Source organism: Haliotis rubra, unplaced genomic scaffold (assembly GCF_003918875.1).
Source record: "Haliotis rubra isolate DU_JTF1 unplaced genomic scaffold, ASM391887v1 Scf1460, whole genome shotgun sequence".
NCBI lineage: Eukaryota > Metazoa > Mollusca > Gastropoda > Lepetellida > Haliotidae > Haliotis > Haliotis rubra.
In genome coordinates this window covers 88,207-115,020 of record NW_025765404.1, presented here as the reverse complement: position 1 = coordinate 115,020, position 26,814 = coordinate 88,207, and the positions used below count along the sequence as shown (strand labels likewise).

General features: G+C 44.6%; 1 protein-coding gene across 1 annotated transcript; it reads right to left on the bottom strand.

Moving 5' to 3' along the window:
* Window positions 1–75: 75 nt before the first annotated feature.
* LOC124269660 (putative defense protein 3) lies at window positions 76–12,954 on the bottom strand. The gene is made up of 6 exons (XM_046704697.1): window positions 12,832–12,954; window positions 5,888–6,116; window positions 5,340–5,476; window positions 5,152–5,246; window positions 4,743–4,917; window positions 76–910 (listed from the first exon to the last, which is right to left on the bottom strand). Exons 2-6 carry the CDS (start codon window positions 6,087–6,089, stop codon window positions 749–751), a joined length of 771 nt encoding a protein of 256 aa, XP_046560653.1. The 5' UTR covers window positions 6,090–6,116; window positions 12,832–12,954; the 3' UTR covers window positions 76–748.
* Window positions 12,955–26,814: the final 13,860 nt, after the last annotated feature.

The window sequence follows — 26,814 nt, the reverse complement described above, 5'->3', positions numbered from 1 at the left end:
GCAGGTGTGCCTCTACCATGAGTAGTGACCCAACATCAAGTTACAGTGGTCCAACAGATCAGACAAACACACATACAGTTCAGATTGGTTTTATACAAACAGTTTGTGAAAGTGAAATGAGTTAACGTTAACATATTTTGTGCGGCTCCATCAAGCAGCTACATTTTGCCGTAGTTAGCCAGGGCATGTGCTTAGGTTTCTGGTCGCGACTCAAATGTAGAGTGTTCACCAAAGTTCATACCATATTTAGTTACCCACGGCACTGTTCCCTACCGCATGCAAGTACATATATCTCTGTTTAGGAGAGGAAGGGATTAGAAGTTTGGAATCGTCATTTGCAAGTTAACCAGCAAGAGATGGGTTCATGCTAATAAATCACGAAGCAACACGACCATAACACAAAAAGATTTAGCTTTAGTATTGCAGCACCTCATTTTTATGAAACTTGAGTATACTCTGAAATAGTGTTGTAAGCACCCGTGAATCCGACAGTGGATCTGCTGATGGTGGTTGTAACTATCTGCTTCACAAGGTCATAATGTTCTTTGTTTAAGTGGCGTTGACTAGAATCCAATAATTTAGAAAATGGTGTCGGTCAAACATTAAATGCAGACTGTTGGATGCGGTGGTAAATATTCCACTATTGTATAGATAGATAAAGATTGCAATGAGTGATAGACAACCCCAGCCACTCATCCACTAGTAATATCACACATAACTAGCACCATAGTCCTCAAACACCCATAGGTCACCACAACAGAATCAGTCCCACCAGGACACACGGGACTTGTGACGTCATCGTTCCTGGCTGTCTCCGCGCTGCAGCACTGGGTGAGGGTGATGATGATGACGGGGTAGTTGTGGGTGTTCCTGCCTCAGTTGCTGGCTGTGACGGGTTTACTGTGTCCGGCTGTGACAAGATGAAGGACAAACGAGTAATTCGATATACCTATAGACGATTTTGCTTGTCTATTTATCGTGAGGGCGTCATGTAGGTGACATGGGTAGATTCTGTATACTTACATTTACGCTAACCCAAATCGGATTACACATATAGACATCGGTTGGACAATGCACGGCATTGGAGACAGGGCTACTACAGAGATCGATTAATTGACAGACCAGACTAGTCTGTCTCACAGTCCCTGAACCATATTATTATACCTTCAGTCTTGCCCTTTCTGCAATGCTAAAGCCCTAAATGAATCAAGTCTAGATTTCCTCAGGTTCTGAATTTCTGGTCTCCCTGGGTCTCCTTTTCAATTCAGATGGGTTTATTTGTTACAATCAAAATTATATATATTCAGAGACTAAGCGTTAGTGTATTGACTGACTTGTGTTGACATCCTATTGTGTGTGTGATTGCCACGTTAGGAAGAGTACATCTGTACATCCAGGCTTCTCCAGGCTTCTGCTAGAGAACAGTTCACCATGGAGGAAGGTATCTGGAGGCCAGGACAAGCAGACACAGATGTTTGTACAAAGTACATGTTAGAAATGAAGCGTCCATTGTGTACGAAGCGTCTTTAAATATCGGCTTGCTGAGGAATGTTGAGTAAAATATTGGCCTCTCCTTACTGATGTTACAGGTTTTAGTAAAATTCAGTTAAGCATATTTCATTCACAAAGTGAAAAGAATATTCGGGGACAAGTTCTTACAACTCATAAAACCCATATTAAAACAAATTGTTTTTGCTTTTTTGAGCAGAAAAGTACAATGGATCTGAAGTATTGGATGTAATTATTTTCCTATTTCTATTTACTTCTGAACATATTGCCCGTATTTCTTATAGTCCGTCAACTGAACTTTTGGCACCCTGTTTTTCACAATTTACCTTTTAACCAAAAATGCCTTCAAAATGTTTTTAGGCATACACTCTTTATATCTTATGACCTATCTCAGGTTTAAATTTCATAATTTTATGTCAATTATTAAAGCTTCTCCTTAAGAAGCCATCTTATAAAAATATGAAAAATAGAAGTAGTTATACAAGGGAGTAAAATGATACGATGGAACAGCAAACAACATGGTGTGACACGCGTGCATCTTTTTTACATTGTTACGCCTGCAAGCAAATCTAAAGGGACTGTATAATCATCACAAATCCATTTTAAACAAGCAGATTTATTGAAGTTTTTAAATACTGGTTGCTCAATCTCTTGTATCAAGATCCAAATTTGAGCAACAGCTTGCATATGGTATGCTTTGATACATTGATGTCAGGTCTTCTTTAGAACAATATTTTCTTCAGTTTGCTTGACGATATGGCCTCACTGGATTGATGTAACCGACGCATGACGTCCCTCACAACCCTTCTATCGAATTCTTCAAGCTTTCTTTTCTTTGCATGTTTTGAGACGGTCCCCGATTTTCATGTCAGTCTCTGTTGTGAAAAACAGGGTGCCAAAAGTTAAGTTGACGGACTGTTTTTTATAGATATAGTCACTCATCGAGCCTACGCACTGATAAACTATTTTCAGGTAAACTGGACTCGTTTGTTCTGAATATTATTGGACAGAGACAATGTTCTTATTCTTCTACTTTCTGATAGTGTTTCTAAACCTGTTTAATAATGTAGTGAATATAGGAAGATCACTTGGGAAGTCCTGAAATAATTCTTGCTGCTCCTATCTGGAGTCTTTCGAGCTTTTCACACCATCCCAAACTTCGCATGCGTACTCAAAATGAGGTCTTATGAAAACAGTGTATAATCTTCAGAAGCGTGTTTCTGTTAAGAAGGTATTTAAGTTGATTAGATCATTTTCGTGGTTTTGGAAACAATATCAGATAAATGTGAGGACCACTTTCCTATCGATGAAAGTATTATCCTTAAATGTTTATGACGTTTTGTTTCAAAATCATATCATCAAATAATAAGTAAAATAGAAAGGTAAAGTCTATGCCATATTTGTAGATTTTGCTAAGGCTTTCGATTTTGTTAATCGTTCTAAGCTGTGGTCAGTTTTACAACACAAGCGAGATTCGCCAAAAATGTTAGGGTGTATTGAATCTACCTATGAGAGCGTAAAATCGTGTGTGAAATTTAAGAATTTAGTTTCAGGTATGTTTGAGTGTAATGTTGGAGTTCGTCAGGGATGTGTCTTACGCCCACTGCTTTTTTCGTTGTTCATTAATGATCTTGCTGATGAAATAGAAAGTTCATGTTATCCTGGCATCCAGTTACATCCAGACTTGACTCGTCTATTCTTATTACTGTTTGCGGATGACGTCGTTCTTATATCTGACACTATTGGACGGTTACAAAATCGAATTAACGTGTTACAACAGTATTGCCACCAATATAATTTAACTGTAAATTTTGATAAAACTAAAGTGGTTGTCTTTAAAAACGGCGGAGTTCTTTCGAGGGGCGAAAAATGGTATTTTGATCAATCTTATTGAATGTGTCTCATCTTATAGATATTTAGGGGTGGTATTTTCTAGGAATCTAAGTGGGCATAAGCAATTTATAAGTTCATCGTTGCAATCTAGAAAAGTTTTAAAATGTCTGTCGAAGCTTAGACCATTACCATGTAATGATTTCTTTAAGGTTTTGATAGTAAAGTGATGTCAGTTTTATTGTATGGTTCTGAAATATGGGGACTTTGAAATATGGAGACTTTGATTCTGAATGTAAGATTAGCAGTGCTATTGAAGGAGTTCATGTTCAAGCATGTAAAAATTTTCTTGGTGTGAAAACGTCAACTTCAAACCATGTCGTTCGTGGCGAGTGTGGGAGATACCCAGTATATATCCTTGCCTAAAACCGTTGTACAAAATATAGGTATAAACTGCCAAACTCAGGCTTACCCAAGAACTGTTACAACATGTTAATGTTAGATATGAGCCATGGTTAATGTAATTGGGCTTCAAAACTGAGAAATGTGTTATTTAAAAGTGGATTTGGCTATGTTTGGGATAGCCAGTGCATTGATAATATTCAGTCATTTTTATCAGAATTTATGGATAGAACTAAATGTATTTATCTGCACGTTTGGCATGCATCTTTGTCAAAAGGTTCTAAAACATATAATTATTCTATGTACAAGTTAAACTTATATCCAGAGCATTATATTAAGCATATAACAATTCGGAAATTTCGTGTCGCTTTAGCTAAGTTTAGATGTAGTTCTCACCAACTGAAAATTGAGATGGGTAGATATTCAAATGTCCCAAGAAATAAAAGATTTTGTGATGTTTGTAAAATGAACTATCTCGAAGATGAGTACTACTTCTTGTTTGTATGCCAGGCTTATTTCGATTTACGTGAACAGTTTATTCCTAGGAAATACTAACGTAACGTATTTCCAACATTAGCTAAATTTAATCTTTTAATATCCAGTGATAACAGTGTTGGCAATGTATGTTGAGAATGCCATGCAATTGAGAACAAATCTGTTAATGAATGCAATATATACTGTGGCTGCTGTACAACTGCGGTGTCATGGGCCGACGGCCTACGTCTCTTGTTGAATAAACCACTTACCACAAGTAAATCTAGCCTATATCATCTTTGAGTGAGAAAAGTACTGATTCTGTCTGATCTGGATCACTGGATATCAACCACTTGTTTGCCCAATCATTTACCCTTTTCAGATTGTCGTTTAATGTGGTTTCAATTTTGTTAATAATTTTGAAACATAAAGATCCACTTGTTGAATGAACAGTTTCAGAAAAGCGACGAGTACATGTATAGTTAGGTTTATGAGCAGATTAACATTTACGTTAAATAAACACTCGCCTTTTGAGATTCCACGCTTACTGACATTGACGTGGTAGCTGTAGACACGGATGAAGATGTCGCCTGGGTAGTGGTGGTGGTGGTGGTGGAGGACGACGTAGTTGTCTGTCCCTCGGCAAGGGTATCAGAAGGTAGCGCTACCCAGTAGGAGTACTGTCTCTCCACAATAGTTGTGCTATAAGTGGGATAAACGACGGGTAACGTACGCCGATAAACTCTAGGGATGTTGTTGAACACGTCATAGCACTAGAAGATCGTGGCTTCTTATATGTGTCCGGGAGGTGATTATATTAGACAGTAATAATAAATTCACTTCATAATTGACTGTTATGACTTTGATACTTTCATTAAATTAGACGGGGCTTCTCATAATGACAAACACAGATATGTTGATCGTGTTGTAGCTCACCTGAATTGGATGTTGCCCTTTAACGTGGAAGGAGGATTCCACTGCAACACCAGCCTCGTCTTCTCCCTCGCATCCGAGTGGGTAAGTGCAACCCCCTGAAGAAGTCACTTGAAAGTGAGTCTACAACTGTCCTACAAGGCGCTACTCATACGTTTTACCTATTCTAATGTATGATATATTGTTCTTACGAAATCGCAGGTCTGTTTAGTTCCGTCTATTGGGGTGAATGTCCCGACCGCGTCTCCTCGATTGGGCCCGTGGTCAGTCACTCTGGCTTGTATCAGGAATCCCTTGAAGAACTTACCACTGTTGGCAGAGAGCGTGACTGGAACAATCAAACATAGGGGCAGATGAATATCAACAGACAGAAACAAACAATTCAGCTAATGTGTGCTGGGATACTAGGACTGTACCCGGTAATGTAACAGAACCTGTATAGTGCTGCAACAGCCTCACGTGTCACAGGATCACCTGCAGTTTATATACTGGTATCTCGGCCGACATGGAATGTAACCCTGTCATGTGTCATAGACATGTGCAATATTCCAGCAATTCCGGGGGACACCAGAATTGGGCTTCACACGTTGCGCCCATGTGGCAGATCGAACCCGGGTCTGCGGCGTGACGACAGGACGCTTTAACCACTAGGCTACCCCACCGCCCCTCGCGTCATAGGAATACCTGGAGTTCATACACTGGTAATTCGGCCGACCCAGAATGTCAAAATGTGACTCACCTGTTATAGGTACACCTGGGGTGTAGGTTGTATTGGACAGGGTGATGTCGATGGGTGCTGGGGGGTCACGGGGTCGGCTGTTGTGCTGAGGAACCATGTCAACACACGCCCCCCTTGGTGCACCGTAGTTGTGTCCTTCAAGTGACGTCATTAATAACGCCCCCATGAACACCCATAACGCCACACAGTGTCCGACATCCATTGTTCGAGATGTATGGCGAACGGGGACCTTCAACAGAAAACACCACCATAATATCCATGAGCTAGCATGGAGTGGAACAATTTCATATCAAATATTCTTCTTTTGTTCTGTTCAACAACACCGGTGACATGTTGACGCGAGGATTCAATAACGTAATACACTCTCTTATGATCAGGGCACAATTATATATTGCCTCACTTGGTATAGGATCATTGTATTCAACAACATGACAATTATGGCCATTGTATTCACTTACATGACACTGACGACCATTTCATTCACCTACATGACACTGATGGCCATTCGTTTCACCTACATGACACTGACGGCCATTCCATTCACCTACATGACACTGATGACCATTCCATTCACCTATACGACACTGACGGCCATTCCATTCACCTACATGACACTGACGGCCATTCCATTCACCTACATGACACTGACGGCCATTCCATTCACCTACATGACATTGACGGCCATTGAATTCACCAACGTGCAATACGACCCCTACAAACACCCACGTGACAAACGATCACTACATACACCCATGTGACATACGACCACTACATACAACCACGTGACATACGACCACTACATACACCCACGTCACATACGACCACTACATACACCCACGTGACACACGACCACTACATACATCCACGTGACATACGGCCACTACATACACCCACGTGACATACGACCACTACAAACACCCACGTGACATACGACCACTCCATACCATTATATTCACCCACGTGGCGTATATCTAGCCAAATGACAAATGACCATGCAGACACCATCTATGATCTTATGCGGTTGTGGCACGTGATATACGACAATTACATCGATACACGTGACATAAAACAATTGTATGCATCCATGCAGCATACTTTCATTGTATGCATCCGCCATCCATATGGCATACTAGCAGTGTATTCACCCACGTGAGCAAAGACCATTTCATTGATCACAACCTATCAGCCATCTTGTGTAATACGGCAATACGGCATGGGTAATTTCTTAGTACGCTTAAGAAATGCGTCATCTACTAGGCACATAAAGAAACTGCGCATTAAAAATTAAAATCTAAATTTATCAAACCCGTGTAAACACATAAGGATTTAAACTCAGAGATTAGTGACATGTATTCAACATGCATGCACGTGCCACGTTCCGTGACGTCAGTGGGTTCGTCCTTGAGACGTGCAATACCTTGTTGCACGTGCATTCCGGGAAAGAGAAACAGAGCAAATGAATGCCACACAATGCTGTCACTTTGGAAAGCTCAACCCCTGCCCTTGCGATCGTTCGAAAAAGTAAACGGCTGTTGAAACGCATAGCATGACAAGGCTCACGTCTGCACAACGTCATGAGGCCATTTGGATGGTCAGTGGGGGAATGTCTCAACGACAAGTGGCTGCACATTTCCACTGCCACCGGAACACCATTTCTGCACTGGTGAGACGCTACCAGAACACAAATGACGTCATCGATCGGCCACGTTCTGGACGTCCACGTGTAATAACGCCAAGACAGGACATATGGATAAGGGTAACCCATCTTCGCCACAGGTTTCAGACTACAGTGATGACTGCCCGAACCATCCCAGGACAGGTTCCATCCCAACACAGTTAGACAACGTTTACGTCATCACGGGATCAGACCACGACGTCCCGCCATACGCCCTATCCTGACACAACGTCATCGACAAGCTCGCCGAATGTGGTGCCGAAATCATGTCCGCAGACCCTTGTTTTGGTGGAGAAATGTTGTTTTTACAGATGAGTCCAGGTTTAACATTTCCCATAGTGATGGACTTCAACGTGCCTATAGACGCGTGGGAGAACGTTATGCACAGGCCTGTGTCTTGGAGAGGAATAGCTTTGGTGGTGGTTCCGTGATGATTTGGGGTGGAATAACAGCACGCCAAAGAACTCCTGTGGTGATTGTTCAGGGCAACTTAACTGGTGTGGGATACAGGGATCAGATTCTTCGACCTGTGGCAATTCCTTTTCTGCAACGCCATGGCCCTGGGTTAACATTCCAACAGGACAATGCCCGCCCTCATACGGCAAGGGTTGCTATGGATTTCTTGCAACACCACAACGTTGACTTACTGCCTTGGCCTGCAAATTCACCGGATCTCTCCCCGATAGAGCATGTTTGGGACGAGATGGATCGACGTCTACGCCGTCTTCCTCATCCGCCAGATAACGTCCTTGACCTTGCAACAGAACTTGAGAGAATCTGGCGTGACATCCCACAAGCCTTCCTTGCACGTTTGATAGGCTCTATGCGTCGTCGATGCACTGCTGTTCTCAATGCCGATGGTGGACATACCCGTTATTGAGCTTGTGACATGGTCGTTTGACCCCTGTCCCGCTTGTGGACTCGTGACGTCATTGTGATTGACTTTTCAATTGAAATTCTCCCGACTTGTTATGACCTCATGATCCCTCCATTAAAGTTTATATGTACCTTTGACATTGTTATCGTACTTATCAACTGGGATAATATTTTGACAATGCACAGTTTCTTTATGTGGCTAGTATATATGTTCCTGGGCATCATTCAGATGACAAGCGGCGATGCAGGAACACGCCAGCAGATATTTCAGCTGACGTGGAAAGACAAGTGGGCCGTATGTAATATCATGTCCTATATTTTCAAAGAAATATAAAGTGTGTAGCTTTCACATCACACCAGACAGAAAACGATTCTCAAGTCATGTGTACATCTGTCAACAACAGGAAACCACCACATTTCTCTCCGCTGTATCTAAAATATGCTCTATGAGCTACGTTTAAAGGTATACTTTAAGATATTCAGACACTATCTATTTCACTGTTTGGTGGGTGGTTACATCTGTCAATCAAATCGCGCCCTATGATTTACGCCCTGTGTTATTTATACATGCGTATGAATAATGATGTAAGCCATCATAATATCGCAGTGTCAACTGATGTCACAGTACTCTATATATACCAGCAGGAGTGATTTGAAGCTAACATGATTGATAGAATGATTGATTGGTAATGTCTCCAAGCAGCACGTGTGGCAACACAGAGTCGGATGCCTAGACACCGTATCTACGTGCTACTGAGAGACATGGCAACACAGAGTCGGATGCCTAGACACCGTATCTACGTGCTACTGAGAGACATGGCAACACAGACTAAGATGCCCAGAGACCACATATACGTGCAGCCGAGAGACCTGGAGCAGGAGTGGGCAGGCGATATAAAGCGCCAGGTCTCCTATAGTCTCTGCAGTATTGTCGCTAGTGCTTATGATCATCCTGTGCACTCAAAAGAACCCAGTCATCCTACGGTAGATGGCCAGGTGGTGGAAACACCAATACACTCATCCTACGGTAGATGGCCAGGTGGTGGAAACACCAGTACACTCATCCTACGGTAGATGGCCAGGTGGTGGAAACACCAATACACTCATCCTACGGTAGATGGCCAGGTGGTGGAAACACCAGTACAGCACACTCCATCCTACGGTAGATGGCCAGGTGGTGGAAACACCAGTACACTCATCCTACGGTAGATGGCCAGGTGGTGGAAACACCAGTACACTCATCCTACGGTAGATGGCCAGGTGGTGGAAACACCAATACACTCATCCTACGGTAGATGGCCAGGTGGTGGAAACACCAATACACTCATCCTACGGTAGATGGCCAGGTGGTGGAAACACCAATACACTCCAGGGTCCTACGGTAGATGGCCAGGTGGTGGAAACACCAATACACTCATCCTACGGTAGATGGCCAGGTGGTGGAAACACCAATACACTCATCCTACGGTAGATGGCCAGGTGGTGGAAACACCAATACACTCATCCTACGGTAGATGGCCAGGTGGTGGAAACACCAGTACACTCATCCTACGGTAGATGGCCAGGTGGTGGAAACACCAATACACTCATCCTACGGTAGATGGCCAGGTGGTGGAAACACCAGTACACTCATCCTACGGTAGATGGCCAGGTGGTGGAAACACCAATACACTCACTCTCATCCTACGGTAGATGGCCAGGTGGTGGAAACACCAATACACTCATCCTACGGTAGATGGCCAGGTGGTGGAAACACCAATACACTCATCCTACGGTAGATGGCCAGGTGGTGGAAACACCAATACACTCATCCTACGGTAGATGGCCAGGTGGTGGAAACACCAGTACACTCATCCTACGGTAGATGGCCAGGTGGTGGAAACACCAATACACTCTTCCTACGGTAGATGGCCAGGTGGTGGAAACACCAATACACTCATCCTACGGTAGATGGCCAGGTGGTGGAAACACCAATACACTCATCCTACGGTAGATGGCCAGGTGGTGGAAACACCAATACACTCTTCCTACGGTAGATGGCCTACGGTAGGTGGTGGAAACACCAATACACTCATCCTACGGTAGATGGCCAGGTGGTGGAAACACCAGTACACTCTTCCTACGGTAGATGGCCAGGTGGTGGAAACACCAATACACTCATCCTACGGTAGATGGCCAGGTGGTGGAAACACCAATACACTCATCCTACGGTAGATGGCCAGGTGGTGGAAACACCAGTACACTCATCCTACGGTAGATGGCCAGGTGGTGGAAACACCAATACACTCATCCTACGGTAGATGGCCAGGTGGTGGAAACACCAATACACTCATCCTACGGTAGATGGCCAGGTGGTGGAAACACCAATACACTCTTCCTACGGTAGATGGCCAGGTGGTGGAAACACCAGTACACTCTTCCTACGGTAGATGGCCAGGTGGTGGAAACACCAATACACTCTTCCTACGGTAGATGGCCAGGTGGTGGAAACACCAGTACACTCATCCTACGGTAGATGGCCAGGTGGTGGAAACACCACTACATCCTACGGTAGATGGCCAGGTGGTGGAAACACCAATACACTCATCCTACGGTAGATGGCCAGGTGGTGAAACAAAAATTTTCTCATCCTACGGTAGATGGCCAGGTGGTGGAAACACCAATACACTCATCCTACGGTAGATGGCCAGGTGGTGGAAACACCAGTACACTCATCCTACGGTAGATGGCCAGGTGGTGAAACACCAATACACTCTTCCTACGGTAGATGGCCAGGTGGTGGAAACACCAATACACTCATCCTACGGTAGATGGCCAGGTGGTGGAAACACCAGTACCTACTCAGATCCAGGTGGTGGAAACACCAGTAGATGGCCACGGTGGATGGCCAAAACACCAGTACACTCATCCTACGGTAGATGGCCAGGTGGTGGAAACACCAATACACTCATCCTACGGTAGATGGCCAGGTGGTGGAAACACCAGTACACTCATCCTACGGTAGATGGCCAGGTGGTGGAAACACCAATACACTCATCCTACAGATGGCCAGGTGGTGGAAACATCCCTACGGTAGATGGCCAGGTGGTGGAAACACCAATACACTCATCCTACGGTAGATGGTGGAAACACCAGTACCTCAGGTAGATGGTGGAAACACCAGTACACTCATCCTACGGTAGATGGCCAGGTGGTGGAAACACCAATACACTCTTCCTACGGTAGATGGCCAGGTGGTGGAAACACCAATACACTCATCCTACGGTAGATGGCCAGGTGGTGGAAACACCAGTACACTCATCCTACGGTAGATGGCCAGGTGGTGGAAACACCAATACACTCATCCTACGGTAGATGGCCAGGGTGGTGGAAACACCAGTACACTCATCCTACGGTAGATGGCCAGGTGGTGGAAACACCAGGTACACTCATCCTACGGTAGATGGCCAGGTGGTGGAAACACCAATACACTCATCCTACGGTAGATGGCCAGGTGGTGGAAACACCAGTACACTCATCCTACGGTAGATGGCCAGGTGGTGGAAACACCAATACACTCATCCTACGGTAGATGGCCAGGTGGTGGAAACACCAGTACACTCATCCTACGGTAGATGGCCAGGTGGTGGAAACACCAATACACTCATCCTACGGTAGATGGCCAGGTGGTGGAAACACCAGTACACTCATCCTACGGTAGATGGCCAGGTGGTGGAAACACCAATACACTCTTCCTACGGTAGATGGCCAGGTGGTGGAAACACCAATACACTCATCCTACGGTAGATGGCCAGGTGGTGAAACACCAATACACTCATACACCCGAAACATCGTGGTGGCACCATTGGCCAAGTTCACATGTACCTCTGTTCACCACGCAGTGAATGGGTACCCTATATATGAGGTAGATGTTTAAACCTTATAGCGCCCAAATAGGCAGCTTGGGTTGTAGACTCCTAAGGGAGTTCCGAATGATACATTGATAGCGTAGTGTAAAGATACTAGTATCTGGATAAGTGCGGTATATAAATGTATGTTAGTAATAATTACACACTGTTTCAGTCGAGCTGAGCCTTGGAAACAAACCGATCTATGATGTCCTCAAGCATGACGAACACTGTTCCAGATATAGGTCTCGAAGACACCGACTCGCACCTTCCGAGGGCTTCCCAGGTGAAACTTGTACAGCACAGGCTACGCATCCTGTGAGCCCACAGTTGTCCAGGGCCAGTGAGACCCCCTGTTGTACAGGGTGCATACCTGCGAGACATCTTGCGGTAGGGATCATCGTGAGAGAGAATTTACTTAAAAACGGCTATCACAACGTCCTGTAGCCGTTGAAATAACCATAAGCTGGTGCCGTATCCTTCATATGAACCAAAGTTAAACATACCTGTTAAAAACATGGGTTAGACAGCAATGAATAGGCCATTATCCTCTATCGGGAAACGCTGAACAATCCGTGTCACGTGATGATGACATATTGTACAGGTGACAGTAACTGGTTTTACGGATCTGCCGGGAGGCCGTCACACACACCACTAACCGGTTTGTCAGGTCTTTCTGTAAATATGCAAGACGGGTTTGTTTGCAAGACTCGAATGTCAATGAAATACGGTTTTCCTTAGACTGTAGCGGGTATCATAATGTGTACAGCACCGGCGTATTTGAGAATCCGTATTCCCTTTAAATCCACTGTTATTGATACTTTGATTATCGAAAAGAAAACTAAGTGAGGAATATCTTTGAAAAATAGCGCGTGGCGCCTTACTCTTAGTATTTAGAATTTGCTCCGAGATTGCAAGTGCCAGTTGGTATCGTCAACATGTACAACCTTAAAACTGTGGACCTTTTTATTTGGTATATTTTAAGCCTCCCTTACAAAATCACAGCCCATTTAGAAATACCTGTAGGCCGAGTGCGCATTACATGCAAAGTAAATGCCAGCCAGATAAGGTCTTCCGTGGGTGAGATTACAGCATCTGTTTCCTAATTCTTCTCACATCTTTAATTTGGTTTTGTTTGTTTATCTTACTTGTCTATGCACGTTAGCCACAGCTCCTCTACAGAACACAGGGGAACTGCGTGGTATGGAGCCCCGACACAGGAAGAGCTCATCTGCCGCTGCTTCAGAGCCAGGCAGTTCTCGTCCACTTGCAGTTCTGTCATCTTCACTAATCAGAGACCCCTTCAGAAGATCAATATTTAGAAAATGCACGATGTTTGTGACTGATTTAGCCTTGCCTGTAAGATCCTGAAGAAATTCTGGTAAATCTCAACCCTATATATATACGTAGATTAGAGCACACTGGATAACGTTAAGTGAAGCGTTTGTTTTTATTACTTGGTTAAGAGACCCCCTGACGCTGTGGCTTTGGTGAACTACGTCATGCTTGCACAGTGAGTGAGCTCGGTTTAAGGCTGCTTTGAACAGTAATTCAGATACATCACCGCATGTCAGCATAAAATGAGTGAAAAGTCCAAAGTGATGAAGGGCTCAGGATATTCGATTCTGGGATTCGAACACAAGATAATCTCATTTATCCGTGCCAACAACTGCAGTTGATGCATGGGGCTTGCAGGGTTGTCTGACATGGTGAGCAGGGGGCGTGATCAGGTTTATCAACCACTGGTATGACAGTCCCAGACTTGACACGCTCCTACAACTAGATCCTTGCTGACCGCGGCTAAAACATACATCTATTGATGGGGCCTGTGTACACGTGCAAGTAGCTGTCAGTGTCAATATCAGTACACATGCAAGGAGCTGTCAATGTGAATATCAGTACATGTGCAAGTAGCTGTCAATGTGAAAATCAGTACACGTGCAAGTAGCTGTCAATGTGAATATAAGTACACGTACAGGTAGCTGTCAATGTGAATATCAGTACATGTGCAAGGAGCTGTCAATGTCAATATCAGTACACGTACAGGTAGCTGTCAATGTGAATATCAGTACACTTTAAGGTAGCTGTCAATGTGAATATCAGTACATGTGCAAGTAGCTGTCAATGTGAATATCAGTACATGTGCAAGTAGCTGTCAATGTGAATATAAGTACACGTACAGGTAGCTGTCAATGTGAATATCAGTACACGTGCAAGTAGCTGTCAATGTGAATATCAGTACACGTGCAAGTAGCTGTCAATGTGAATATCAGTACACGTGCAAGTAGCTGTCAATGTGAATATCAGTACACGTGCAAGTAGCTGTCAATGTGAATATCAGTACATGCACGTACAAGTAGCTGCCAAAATGTACATCAGTGTCACTTCTGTAAAACACGTTTCATAAACACAGTTTGGCGTTATTTCATTTTCGCATACCATAACCTGTACTCATCGGTCTCTCAGACCCTACAAAATATATTAAAAGAGGAGTCAGACTCATATCATGAATGACTGGGACACACCCATCATCCCAGGCTCCACCTATGGTTCCTTTTCAATTTAATTTTACAAATCCAGAACAATTCTTTATTTTAAAATCTTGTAACTGGGTTCGAATAATTGTAATCTGATGATAAAAAAAAGTTCAGATCTATTTTCGGCCCTTGCACTGCAGTACGGGGTGGGTGAACGGGGTAACAATATGGCTGAGGAACTGTGATACTCACTGGAGAGAAGACCCGAGGGCAGAGAGCTGGGCTTCACTGAGCTTCACGCTGTTGAAAGAAGCACGCAGTCCTGGCCGCCCTTCCCAAAGTCGCCTAACCAATATCGATGCCGTTTAAAAAATCAATTTGACATTGTCCATATTACAGTGATTGACAGCTAGGAAAGCTCATTTCACATTTAGATACTTCTATGGTTCTTTATATTCAAGTGTAACGAACATATTTGCCATGTTCCCCAAAATAGCTGTAAACTAATTGACCTTTTCCATGACCTTGCAGCCGTCATTAGACGATTTTCTATCAACTCGTTGCCCGACGGAATTAGAGATGGAGAGTGTCAATAACAGACCCGTGATACCGACACAGCCTTGTCACATGGTGTTAGTTAGTGCCGCTAAGCTTGCACATTGACTATCGGTGGATAAATGTGTCGATTAACACTGTTTGAGTACCGGCATAAAGAGATGCGCTCGTGCAGTACGACACCAGTCGGTGAAGTGTCTTCATTAAAAACAAACCTATCACAACACAAAGATGGATTTCTGGGTAGGGTGAGACAATACAGAGACAAGCCAGTTTATAGTCAACATGTACATTTCCCACACAACAAAATGTGGACTAGTCAGTCAACTCTAGTCAGTCCTGTACACCAAAACCTTATTCACCTCAAGGTGTTTTCAGTGAAACAAGAATGCTTTCGACAAACCACACAGCACTCTGTTGGAAGGCACGCCTCCAGTAAAACTGTTGCTTGCTGTGCTTCCTGAGGCACATTCGTGTTGCCACATTTCTCATCGACAGATTGTACCGTTATGAGCCTACCACTTCTTACGAGTGACAGAATATCAAGATTGTGGTGGGGATTCTTCCCCAAACTAAAATAATGTGTCAAGTGAATTCAGTTTTCCTAAACCGTCTGTTGTGTGGCGGGTTACTGTATTGATCATGACGCAGTAAGCCACTTTGACTGAGCACGATATCTCTAACACGAGAGGATCTAAACATCTCTCTGATGGATTTACTGCCGACGGGGACCTCCACGATCAATAGCAGCGCTATACAGAGTTGCCTCCCTTTGTATGTGCGTAATCATTGGAGCCTCGTGAAAGGTTAATCTGCTTGGTTGGAGGCATCGCTCGTGTACATCGACATTTGCAGCCGTGTTGAGGGGGCCGTCTCTGAAGGTGTGATTCTCACGGCGTATCTCCATCCGGCAGTGTCTGGGAACGGACGCACCTGTTGCCGCACCAGCTGAGCGGGGACACGCCATACCTGACACCTTCCCTTTCATCTCCTGATTTTACGTGTGTTTCGGATTTCGACATCAAAATGTCGGATGTACCATTGTCTCCCGGAACATGTCTCGGAAACTATCACATCGTGCGTGCTGTTGGGAAGGGCGAGTTTGGAATGCTGTATGAGTCGAGGCGGGGCAGGGCGTCGTTCACGCTGAGGGGCAAGAAAGTGGATGAGCAGTGGGCGGTGGACAATGAAATCAGCATGATGAACGGCTTGCCTCAACACACTCACGTGTCAACATTTCTCGACAGCGTTGCATATGGAAACGCTATTTATTTTGTGCTTGAAGACTGCAACATTGGCACCCTGAATGACTTTCTGATTAAGGAAAAACCACCAGAGCAGTTTCTACAAAGTCTGATGTTTGACATGGCTAAAGGTGTGCTCCACCTGCATCGGAACAAAATTGTCCACCGGGATCTAAACCCCAATAACGTTCTACTTTCAGCTGGTAGCCACCGTCCAATTTGTAAAATCTCCAACTTGTCCCTGGCCCAGTACGGCAACTGCTACAACCAGCTGGACACGGTGCCCAACGTACTGGATATAACCACACATGCTGATCTTTACCTCTTCTTAAATACCCGGTGTTCAGACAAATTTTGGCCTCCTGAGATAAAAGACCCCGGAGACAGTTTTCGTTTCGCAAGTGACATTTTTTCTCTTGGACTAATTTTCTTATCCATGGTGTCCTTAATTGTGAAATATGATAAATATCTGTCCAAAGATATGATTTACCCTCCAACAGTGAAGAAGAGTGACGGCGTCACGCCGCTGTTTTTGTGTTCGTTACAGGATGTGAAAGAAACGGTGGCGAGTATTGTCGCCTCGGCCGCTGTCCAGGACCTGGTGTGTGGCATGCTACACCCCACACATGGGAAAAGACCACAAGCAGGGCAACTTGTGGCAGCTATGAAGACTTTCGTGGCCCCGGACAGATCGATACCAATCGGCTTTATTGTGTTACTGAGTCTGGCCGTTCTATTAATAGTTGTCATTGTCACCTGGAAACTGACCTTTGACTACTAACTTGACATTTGCCAGTCGATCACGCACTTTCTTGAATTCACGTCTGTTTTAAGCCATTGCGATATAATTTAATAGATAGAAAATGGAAAGTTGTGAACTGTCGTTGGTATTTTTGTACAAACGGCAATCAGTTGTTTTACCATTGAAGGTATATGTGCAGTGACATGTATGGTAGTGTATTATCTGATGCGTAACTCCTGAGGGGCAGTCGACGTATTGTAAGTTCGCAGTTACAGAGTAACGGCAAATATATTTGCATCGTGTGCATGATGTATGTGGTACATCGTAGCTGATGATATAAATGTTTGAAATCTACCCGGCGTGTCTATTTTCTTTTCTGTCTACTACAGATGATTTTTTGTTTGTAACGCGTGTCGATCATCTGTGACAACAGCTGATGTTGGTCTGGCCGTGATGCGTGTCGATCATCTGTGACAACAGCTGATGTTGTTCTGGTCGTGATGCGTGTCGATCATCTGTGACAACAGCTAATGTTGGTCTGGCTGCGATGCGTGTCGATCATCTGTGACAACAGCTGATGTTGGTCTGGCCGTGATGCGTGTCGATCATCTGTGACAACAGCTGATGTTGTTCTGGTCGTGATGCGTGTCGATCATTTGTGACAACAGCTGATGTTGGTCTGGCTGTGATGCGTGTCGATCATCTGTGACAAGAGCTGATGTTGGTCTGGCCGTGATGCGTGTCGATCATCTATGACAACAGCTGATGTTTGTCTGCCAGTGTTTCGTGTTGATCATCTGTGACAACAGCTGATGTTTGTTTGGCCGTGACAAATTCACTGTATGTAGGCAAACGAACACAAGTGACTCCACTGTATGTAGGTGAGGGAACACAAGTGATTCCACTGTATGTAGCTAAGGGAACACAAGTGACTCCACTGTATGTAGGTGAGGGAACACAAGTGACTCCAAAGTATGTAGGTGAGGGAACACAATTGACTCCACTGTATGTAGGTAAAGGAACACAAGTGACTCCACTGTATGTAGGTGAGGGAACACAAGTGACTCCACTGTATGTCGGTGAGGGAACACAAGTGACTCCACTGTATGTAGGTAAAGGGACACAAGTGACTCCACTGTATGTAGGTGAGGGAACACAAGTGACTCCACTGTATGTAGGTAAAGGAACACAAGTGACTCCACTGTATGTAGATAAGGGAACACAAGTGACTCCACTGTATGTAACTAAGGGAACACAAGTGACTCCACTGTATGTAGGTAAGGGAACACAAGTGACTCCACTGTATGTAGGTGAGGGAACACAAGTGACTCCACTGTATGTAGCTAAGGGAACACAAGTGACTCCACTGTATGTAGGTAAGGGAACACAAGTGACTCCACTGTATGTAGGTAAAGGAACACAAGTGACTCCACTGTATGTAGGTGAGGGAACACAAGTGACTCCACTGTATGTAGGTAAGGGAACACAAGTGACTCCACTGTATGTAGGTAAGGGAACACAAGTAACTCCACTGTATGTAGGTAAAGGAACACAAGTGACTCCACTGTATGTAGGTGAGGGAACACAAGTGACTCCACTGTATGTAGGCAAAGGAACACAAGTCAACCCACTGTATGTAGGTGAAGGAACACAAGTGACTCACAAGAGATTCATGGGTGATGTCTTGTAGTCTGTGATCCTCCCTTTCTTACAACAACAGCGACAAAATGTCACAATGCCAGACCACATGCCGCCGGAGTCACCATTCTCTAACAGTCTAAACGTTGACCTGTTGCTATGGCCAGCATGTCAGGCATGCCGCATCGGGCATATCCTGGACCATCGGGCATCTCCTGGACCATCTCCAGGGAACACAAGTGACTCCACTGTATGTCGGTGAGGGAACACAAGTGACTCCACTGTATGTAGGTAAAGGGACACAAGTGACTCCACTGTATGTAGGTGAGGGAACACAAGTGACTCCACTGTATGTAGCTAAGGGAACACAAGTGACTCCACTGTATGTAGGTGAGGAAACACAAGTGACTCCACTGTATGTAGCTAAGGGAACACAAGTGACTCCACTGTATGTAGGTGAGGGAACACAAGTGACTCCACTGTATGTAGGTAAGGGAACACAAGTGACTCCACTGTATGTAGGTAAAGGAACACAAGTGTCTCCACTGTATGTAGGTGAGGGAACACAAGTGACTCCACTGTATGTAGGTAAGGGAACACAAGTGACTCCACTGTATGTAGGTGAGGGAACACAAGTGACTCCACTGTATGTAGCTAAGGGAACACAAGTGACTCCACTGTATGTAGCTAAGGGAACACAAGTGACTCCACTGTATGTAGGTAAAGGAACACAAGTGACTCCACTGTATGTAGGTAAGGGAACACAAGTGACTCCACTGTATGTAGGTGAGGGAACACAAGTGACTCCACTGTATGTAGGTAAGGGAACACAAGTAACTCCACTGTATGTAGGTAAAGGAACACAAGTGACTCCACTGTATGTAGGTGAGGGAACACAAGTGACTCCACTGTATGTAGGCAAAGGAACACAAGTGAACCCACTGTATGTAGGTGAAGGAACACAAGTGACTTACAAGAGATTCATGGGTGATGTCTTGTAGTCTGTGATCCTCCCTTTCTTACAACAACAGCGACAAAATGTCACAATGCCAGACCACATGCCGCCGGAGTCACCATTCTCTAACAGTCTAAACGTTGACCTGTTGCTATGGCCAGCATGTCAGGCATGCCGCATCGGGCATATCCTGGACCATCGGGCATCTCCTGGACCATCTCTTGGACCATCGGGCAACTCTTGGACCATCTCCTGGACCATCGGGCATCTCTTGGACCATCTCCTGGACCATCGGGCAACTCTTGGAGCAGAGGACTCAGGCGAGGACAACGACATCAAACGTCCAGGAGGTGGAACGAGTTCTGCTTGGAAGTGGAGATCCGTGATAACGGCTTGCGTGTTTTATGAAAAGACAGGTACTTGTTTGGAATGATTGTTGTTTAACGCCGCCTTCAGCAATATTCCAGCTATATGGCGGTGGTCTGTAAATAATCGAGTCTGGACCAGACAATCCAGTGATCAACAGCATGGCCACCGGTCTACGAAATTGGGATACAATGTCATGTGTCAACCAAGTCAGCGATCACAAAAATCTTTAAACATGATTTTTCGATGCTGTTTGCGTAAACTAATATTGCTAAAACCGGCTCAAAACCATACTCACTCACTCACTCAAGCATCGTGGATGACCGCGGGCTACGACGTTTGTGTTCACACTGTCTCCGGGCATCGTGCAATTTCCTTGGGGACAGGCCGAGGCAAACCTGTATGGAGGCCTGCCCAGAAATTGCACGGAGATCGTGCGGAGATCATGCGGTTTCCGTGCGGTCTCCGCAGCTACTTGGACGGACATCGTATGGAACCCGTGAGGCGTCGGTCGGGGGCTGAGTGGAGATCGTACGGTGATCGTGCTGTTATTCCAACTATATGGCGGTGGTCTGTAATAATCGAGTCTGGATCAGTCAATCCAGTGATCAACAGAACGAGCTTCAATCATGTGTCAACCAAGTCAGCAAGCCTGACCACCCGATCCCGTTAGTCGCCTAGACAAGCATGGGTTACTGAAGATCAATTCTAACCCGGACCTTCACGGGTCAATGGAGGTGATAACAGATCTAGATACTCAATGGGTAGCAATGGTTTCAGTGTAGACCTACGTTAAATGTGGTTCACTCGCGTATTGCTGAAGCTACAGAACTTTTTTGGGGGGGGGAGGGGGACATTCTTTAAAGATCAGAACGGATGCGAGCAGCAAACATTGGGTTGTATTTTATTCATAAAGACGAAGACAAGGCGTGTACATTCTTTCGTACGTCAGTCTATCCTCAAATGAAATGTTATAATTACAATTATCAAATGTAATGTACAGATGATTTGGGAATTATTACTGGAGCTCTGCATCATTTTGGCTTTGTATAAATCTTTATGCATCGTGAAAATTGGATGTGTACGTGCAGCAATGCTTGTTTATGTACAACGTCGGCATGGAGGCCTCTCTTACGTCAGGGCTAGCCTCCACACCGGGAGTTGCGGTTAAATGTCATGTTTTAGATTTAGATTCTGGCATATTTGGTTCCCAGGAGAGGGTATGGTGATAAGGGCTCACAACAGGCACATCGTGCAAACTTCCTAGCTCAGTTCTGGGAAATACATTCCCGGCATTTAAAGAAGTATTATACCGCTGTGATAGTGGTCCAGCCATCGTACAGGGTTAGCTTGAGCTCTGCAGCAGAACATAGTGTAAAGCTGCAGTAAAGAAGCATTGTGACGTCATACAAGAATATTTATTGATAATCACCCGTGGTATTGTCCTGAATATCGTCTTTTTAGGTGGAATAGATTCGATGCCCCGAGATGACACAAATTATTCATCAGTCAACAAAAGTGACTGCTATTCATTTAAATGTATTTTAACTTACTATTAGTGGCCATTGTTTTGACTATTTTCAGTATGATTCTTGAGGTCATTTCACAGTCTTAGAGCTGTAATTTCTTTGAGTGGCATTTTAGAAGTTGGGAAGTACAATACAGAACAAACTTTATGGATAACAACTTCTTTTTATTCGTAAGTGCGACGTTTCGATACAGATTCTTGTACCGTTGTCAAGCATAATGGGACATGAAGAGGGGGGAAGTGTATATATACTGGATGTGACAATGTGACAAAGAAAACAACATAATTAACATAATTGGCTAGGCAGAAGGCTGATGAAGCCAGAGAGTAGACAAAGGACAGGCGTAGAAGCCAATGATGTACAAATGATAATGACATGTTTATACAGCAGTGAGTTTATACAGTGGATTGGGCTTGGTGGATGAGTGCATCATAAGCGGATGGAATGAAGTATCCTTGGTCTCGGTTGATGGTGGGCTTTTGGCGTTTGATGTGGATGGCTTCGGTGAGCTTGCGTTTAGTGAAGTCTGTTTGTTTGTTAGAGAGAATGGTGATGTCAGACCACTCTATTTGATGATTGGGGCTTGCTTTGATGTGGTCGGAAATGGCTGATTTGCTGTCGGAATTGGTAACAGAGGTCTGATGTTCTTTCACTCGGGTGTTGATGGGTCGGGAAGTTTCGCCTATGTAGCTCTGCCCACAATCACAGTTTATTTTGTAGATGACACATTTTGGGTTGTTGTTCTTTATGGTGGTGGGTTTTCTTCCATTGGCATGGAGAATGTTGTTAAGGTTGGAGAACGCGGAGAAGGTGGTATCTATGCCAGCTTGATCTTTCAGGAGGCGGCTGATTTGATGTGACGGTTTGCCAATGTAGGGGATGGACAACGGTGGCCTTACCCTTGTCAGCTGGGGCGATGACGATGTCCGGATCTTGTTTCAATTGTTTGATGGCTTGTTACAAGCCCATTCTAGACAAAGACCATTTCAACACCATGGTAGACAACCTGCTAGATGACACCGCCACGTACAAGAAGATCAATAAGGATCCTACTAAGTTCAATCGTCAGCACAAGTCCACCCTAAAACTACTGCATGATAAATTTGAACTCTCTACATATCACTATCGCAAGCTATCAGTATCCCATCCTCAACCACCCTATGCCCGAGCAACTGTCAAGATCCATAAGAATCCTGTGAAAACCCGTCTACTAGTCTGCTCCCGTGATACAGTGTTTTACAATACTGCCCAGCACCTTACCAAAGTACTCGCTCCTTTAGGTAAATCTGCCAACTCCTTCATCAACGACTCAACAGACTTCTGCAGCAAGATCCGTGACATCTCCAATCCAGGTCCCATCATCAGCTACGATGTTGTGGACCTATTTACTAATGTACCAAGAGAAGAAGCGCTCCAAGCCTTACGCCACAGAATTGATAAACTTCAACAACCCCTCAACACCAGCCTCTCAACCGACTCCATCATCAGTCTCACCTCAACCTGCATCAACTCCACCTACTTCACCTGGGGGGACGAGATCTATGAACAAATTCATGGACTTCCCATGGGCTCCCCCTTATCCCCCATCCTAACCGAAATTTACATGACGGACCTGGAAGATAAAGCACTGGATACTGCACCCTTCAAACCCACATGTTGGTATCGCAAAGTGGATGACACCTTCGTCATCCTCCAACCTCAGCAAGATCCCACTCAGCTTCTCACCCATCTCAACAACCAACATCCCCGCATCAAGTTCACCATGGAAACCGAGCAGAACCAGCAACTACCTTTCCTTGACGTCCTTGTGTCCCGCACCTCCAGCAACCAACTCCAGACCACTGTATACAGAAAACCCACCCATACGGATCAGTATATCCACTACAACTCCAATCATCCACCTAAAGTTAAGACCGGCATCATCTCCACACTAACCAGAAGGGCCAAGAACATCTGCTCAACTAAACTACAAGATGAAATCGAACACCTCAAGAAAGTCTTCGTAGAACGCAACCACTTTCCATCCCAAATAGTCAACAGAACCATCGCTGCCACCCCCTACCAAAAGACCCAAACAAGATTTAGCCCCATCAAGATATCCATCCCTACATTGGCAAACCGTCACATCAAATCAGCCGCCTCCTGAAAGATCAAGCTGGCATAGATACCACCTTCTCCGCGTCCTCCAACCTTAACAACATTCTCCATGCCAATGGAAGAAAACCCACCACCATAAAGAACAACAACCCAAAATGTGTCATCTACAAAATAAACTGTGATTGTGGGCAGAGCTACATAGGCGAAACTTCCCGACCCATCAACACCCGAGTGAAAGAACATCAGACCTCTGTTACCAATTCCGACAGCAAATCAGCCATTTCCGACCACATCAAAGCAAGCCCCAATCATCAAATAGAGTGGTCTGACATCACCATTCTCTCTAACAAACAAACAGACTTCACTAAACGCAAGCTCACCGAAGCCATCCACATCAAACGCCAAAAGCCCACCATCAACCGAGACCAAGGATACTTCATTCCATCCGCTTATGATGCACTCATCCACCAAGCCCAATCCACTGTATAAACTCACTGCTGTATAAACATGTCATTATCATTTGTACATCATTGGCTTCTACGCCTGTCCTTTGTCTACTCTCTGGCTTCATCAGCCTTCTGCCTAGCCAATTATGTTAATTATGTTGTTTTCTTTGTCACATTGTCACATCCAGTATATATACACTTCCCCTCTTCATGTCCCATTATGCTTGACAAAACGGTACAATAAAAAGAATCTGTATCCAAACGTCGCTGTACTCACTCATAAAAAACAGAAGTTGTTATCCATAAAGTTTCTGCATACAGGGGAGATAAATCACGTCCGCTTTTCCGTCGTATCGTCTGTCAAACGCGAATTGAAACCAAACCCACCCACCCCCAGTGCTGACCTGACCGTCTTGTTACACAATCCATTATTAACGTTATGGGGTTAAATCTAAACATCTCACGTTAAGATGAACCGCCTCCATTAAACCTATGGATCAGTCGCCTCGTCGGCTAAAATCTGTAATCATGAAGTAACTAGAATAAATGACCTACTGGGTACCATACTGGTAGGTGCACTGTAATACATGTTACAGAGATGTGGGAAGGTAGGCACTACTCAAGAACGACCTCTTTCACACATATATATATATATACACATGATTTAGCAGACTCCAAATGCGCGGGACGTGAGATTCTCTACCGTAGGTCTGTACACCAAATGAGTGCGTTGGAGATTAATCTCAGCTACTACAAATATCATGGCACACGTGCTATTCATATCAGTTTATGAAAAATACCGGTGACCTTTAACGTTGCAAGTGGAGTGTATATTACTTCCATGTGTTCCTGGCGAGGTCCAGAGCTTGTCGTAAGACGCGAAGTTTGTGGGTCAGGTCCTAACTGATCAGCTGGTTAATTGTTGCTCATGCTTTCGACCACTATTTTGGCCGAGACCAGATTCTAGTTATTCTTTGCAGCTTGAACAGCTTGAATATTGCACAGGATTCACACTACGTCCCCTGTAAGTAGCTGGGGGGGGGGGGGGAGGCTGGGTAGGGTTGGTGGTGAATACAGCGACTTGGAATCTGTGAAACCTTTCAAAGGGACCGTTGTTGTGATCGCCATACTTCCGCTACACCCATTCACCGACTGACCGGTACTGACTCACGTCTTTCACACTATTCCAGTGAAGATCCGGGTTAGAATTGATCTGCAGTAACCCATGCTTGTCGTAGGAGGCGACTAACGGGATCGGGTGGTCAGGATCAGGACTTAGTTGACACGTCATTGTATCCCAACTGCGTAGATCAATGCTCATGCTGTTGATCACTGGAGTGTCTGGTCAGATCGCCGCCGTATATAACCTGAATATTGCTGAGTGCGGCGTTAAACAACAATCAATCAATCAATCAGTTGTTCACACTTGATATAGTACAGTTTCGACCGAGGTGCCTGACTTTAACTGTGCTTAGTATACTGTTGCATCTATTTACAGTAGCCACACTGTGGTATTTTCATCGTCCTGTTGCGTTTCACTAATGACTCCATAAAAGCTCCGAGACTGTCTCTGGTATCCATCTCCTCTTAGAATGCCAGACAAATATTTCAGTCTATCTGTATCGCATGCATATTTGCTGTAACCTTCAGCAAAGCTGTAGCCAGTCCTCATTCCACTGGCCTTTGTGTAAAACGTTCTAACTTTTCCATGCGATCAGACCCCGACCTTGTTTACAGGTTCCACCCCCGTGAGCAACTACACTGTATATATCGCCTCGTGGAGTTTGTGTACGTCTGTACAGTGTGTTTATACAACTCGTCCGTATCGACAAGGTAGTGAAACCATTACATTTAAAGCTGGTGTCTCCGCTCTCAGTAAATGTATATACAGCCATCATGAAAATCCCCACAAAACACTCTTTAGCTTGACATGAATATTTCAATTTTAGACACACTATACAAAGTGAAACACACACACACACACACGCAAGCACGCACGCACGCATGCACGCACACAGAGAAGTCCCTTTGGTTCTGCATTTCCCATCCCAGAAATGGGCTTCACACCCACCCACGAGGGGATTCGAATCCGTGTCGTCAACGTGACGAGCGAACGCTTTAACCACTAGGCTACCCCACTGCCCATTTGAGAGGAAAGATCTGTTTTGCGTCAAGTAATATTTCATACATTATTATATTCGTCTCCGTTCTCTACCACCCTCTCTCATCCACCTTAATTACACCTGACATATTTAGTAAACATCCTGCCTCGCCCCGCTACTCACAGCTCCACCTGCATTCTCCACAGACATACTACAGCTGAATTGTCTTCACTTGCAATTGATTGTCAGAATCATTATTTTGTGATGTGTGGTTATTTAAAGAACATCATATATTGCTGTGTTTAATCTAATGTCATTAGCTTGTGCCTTAACATTTT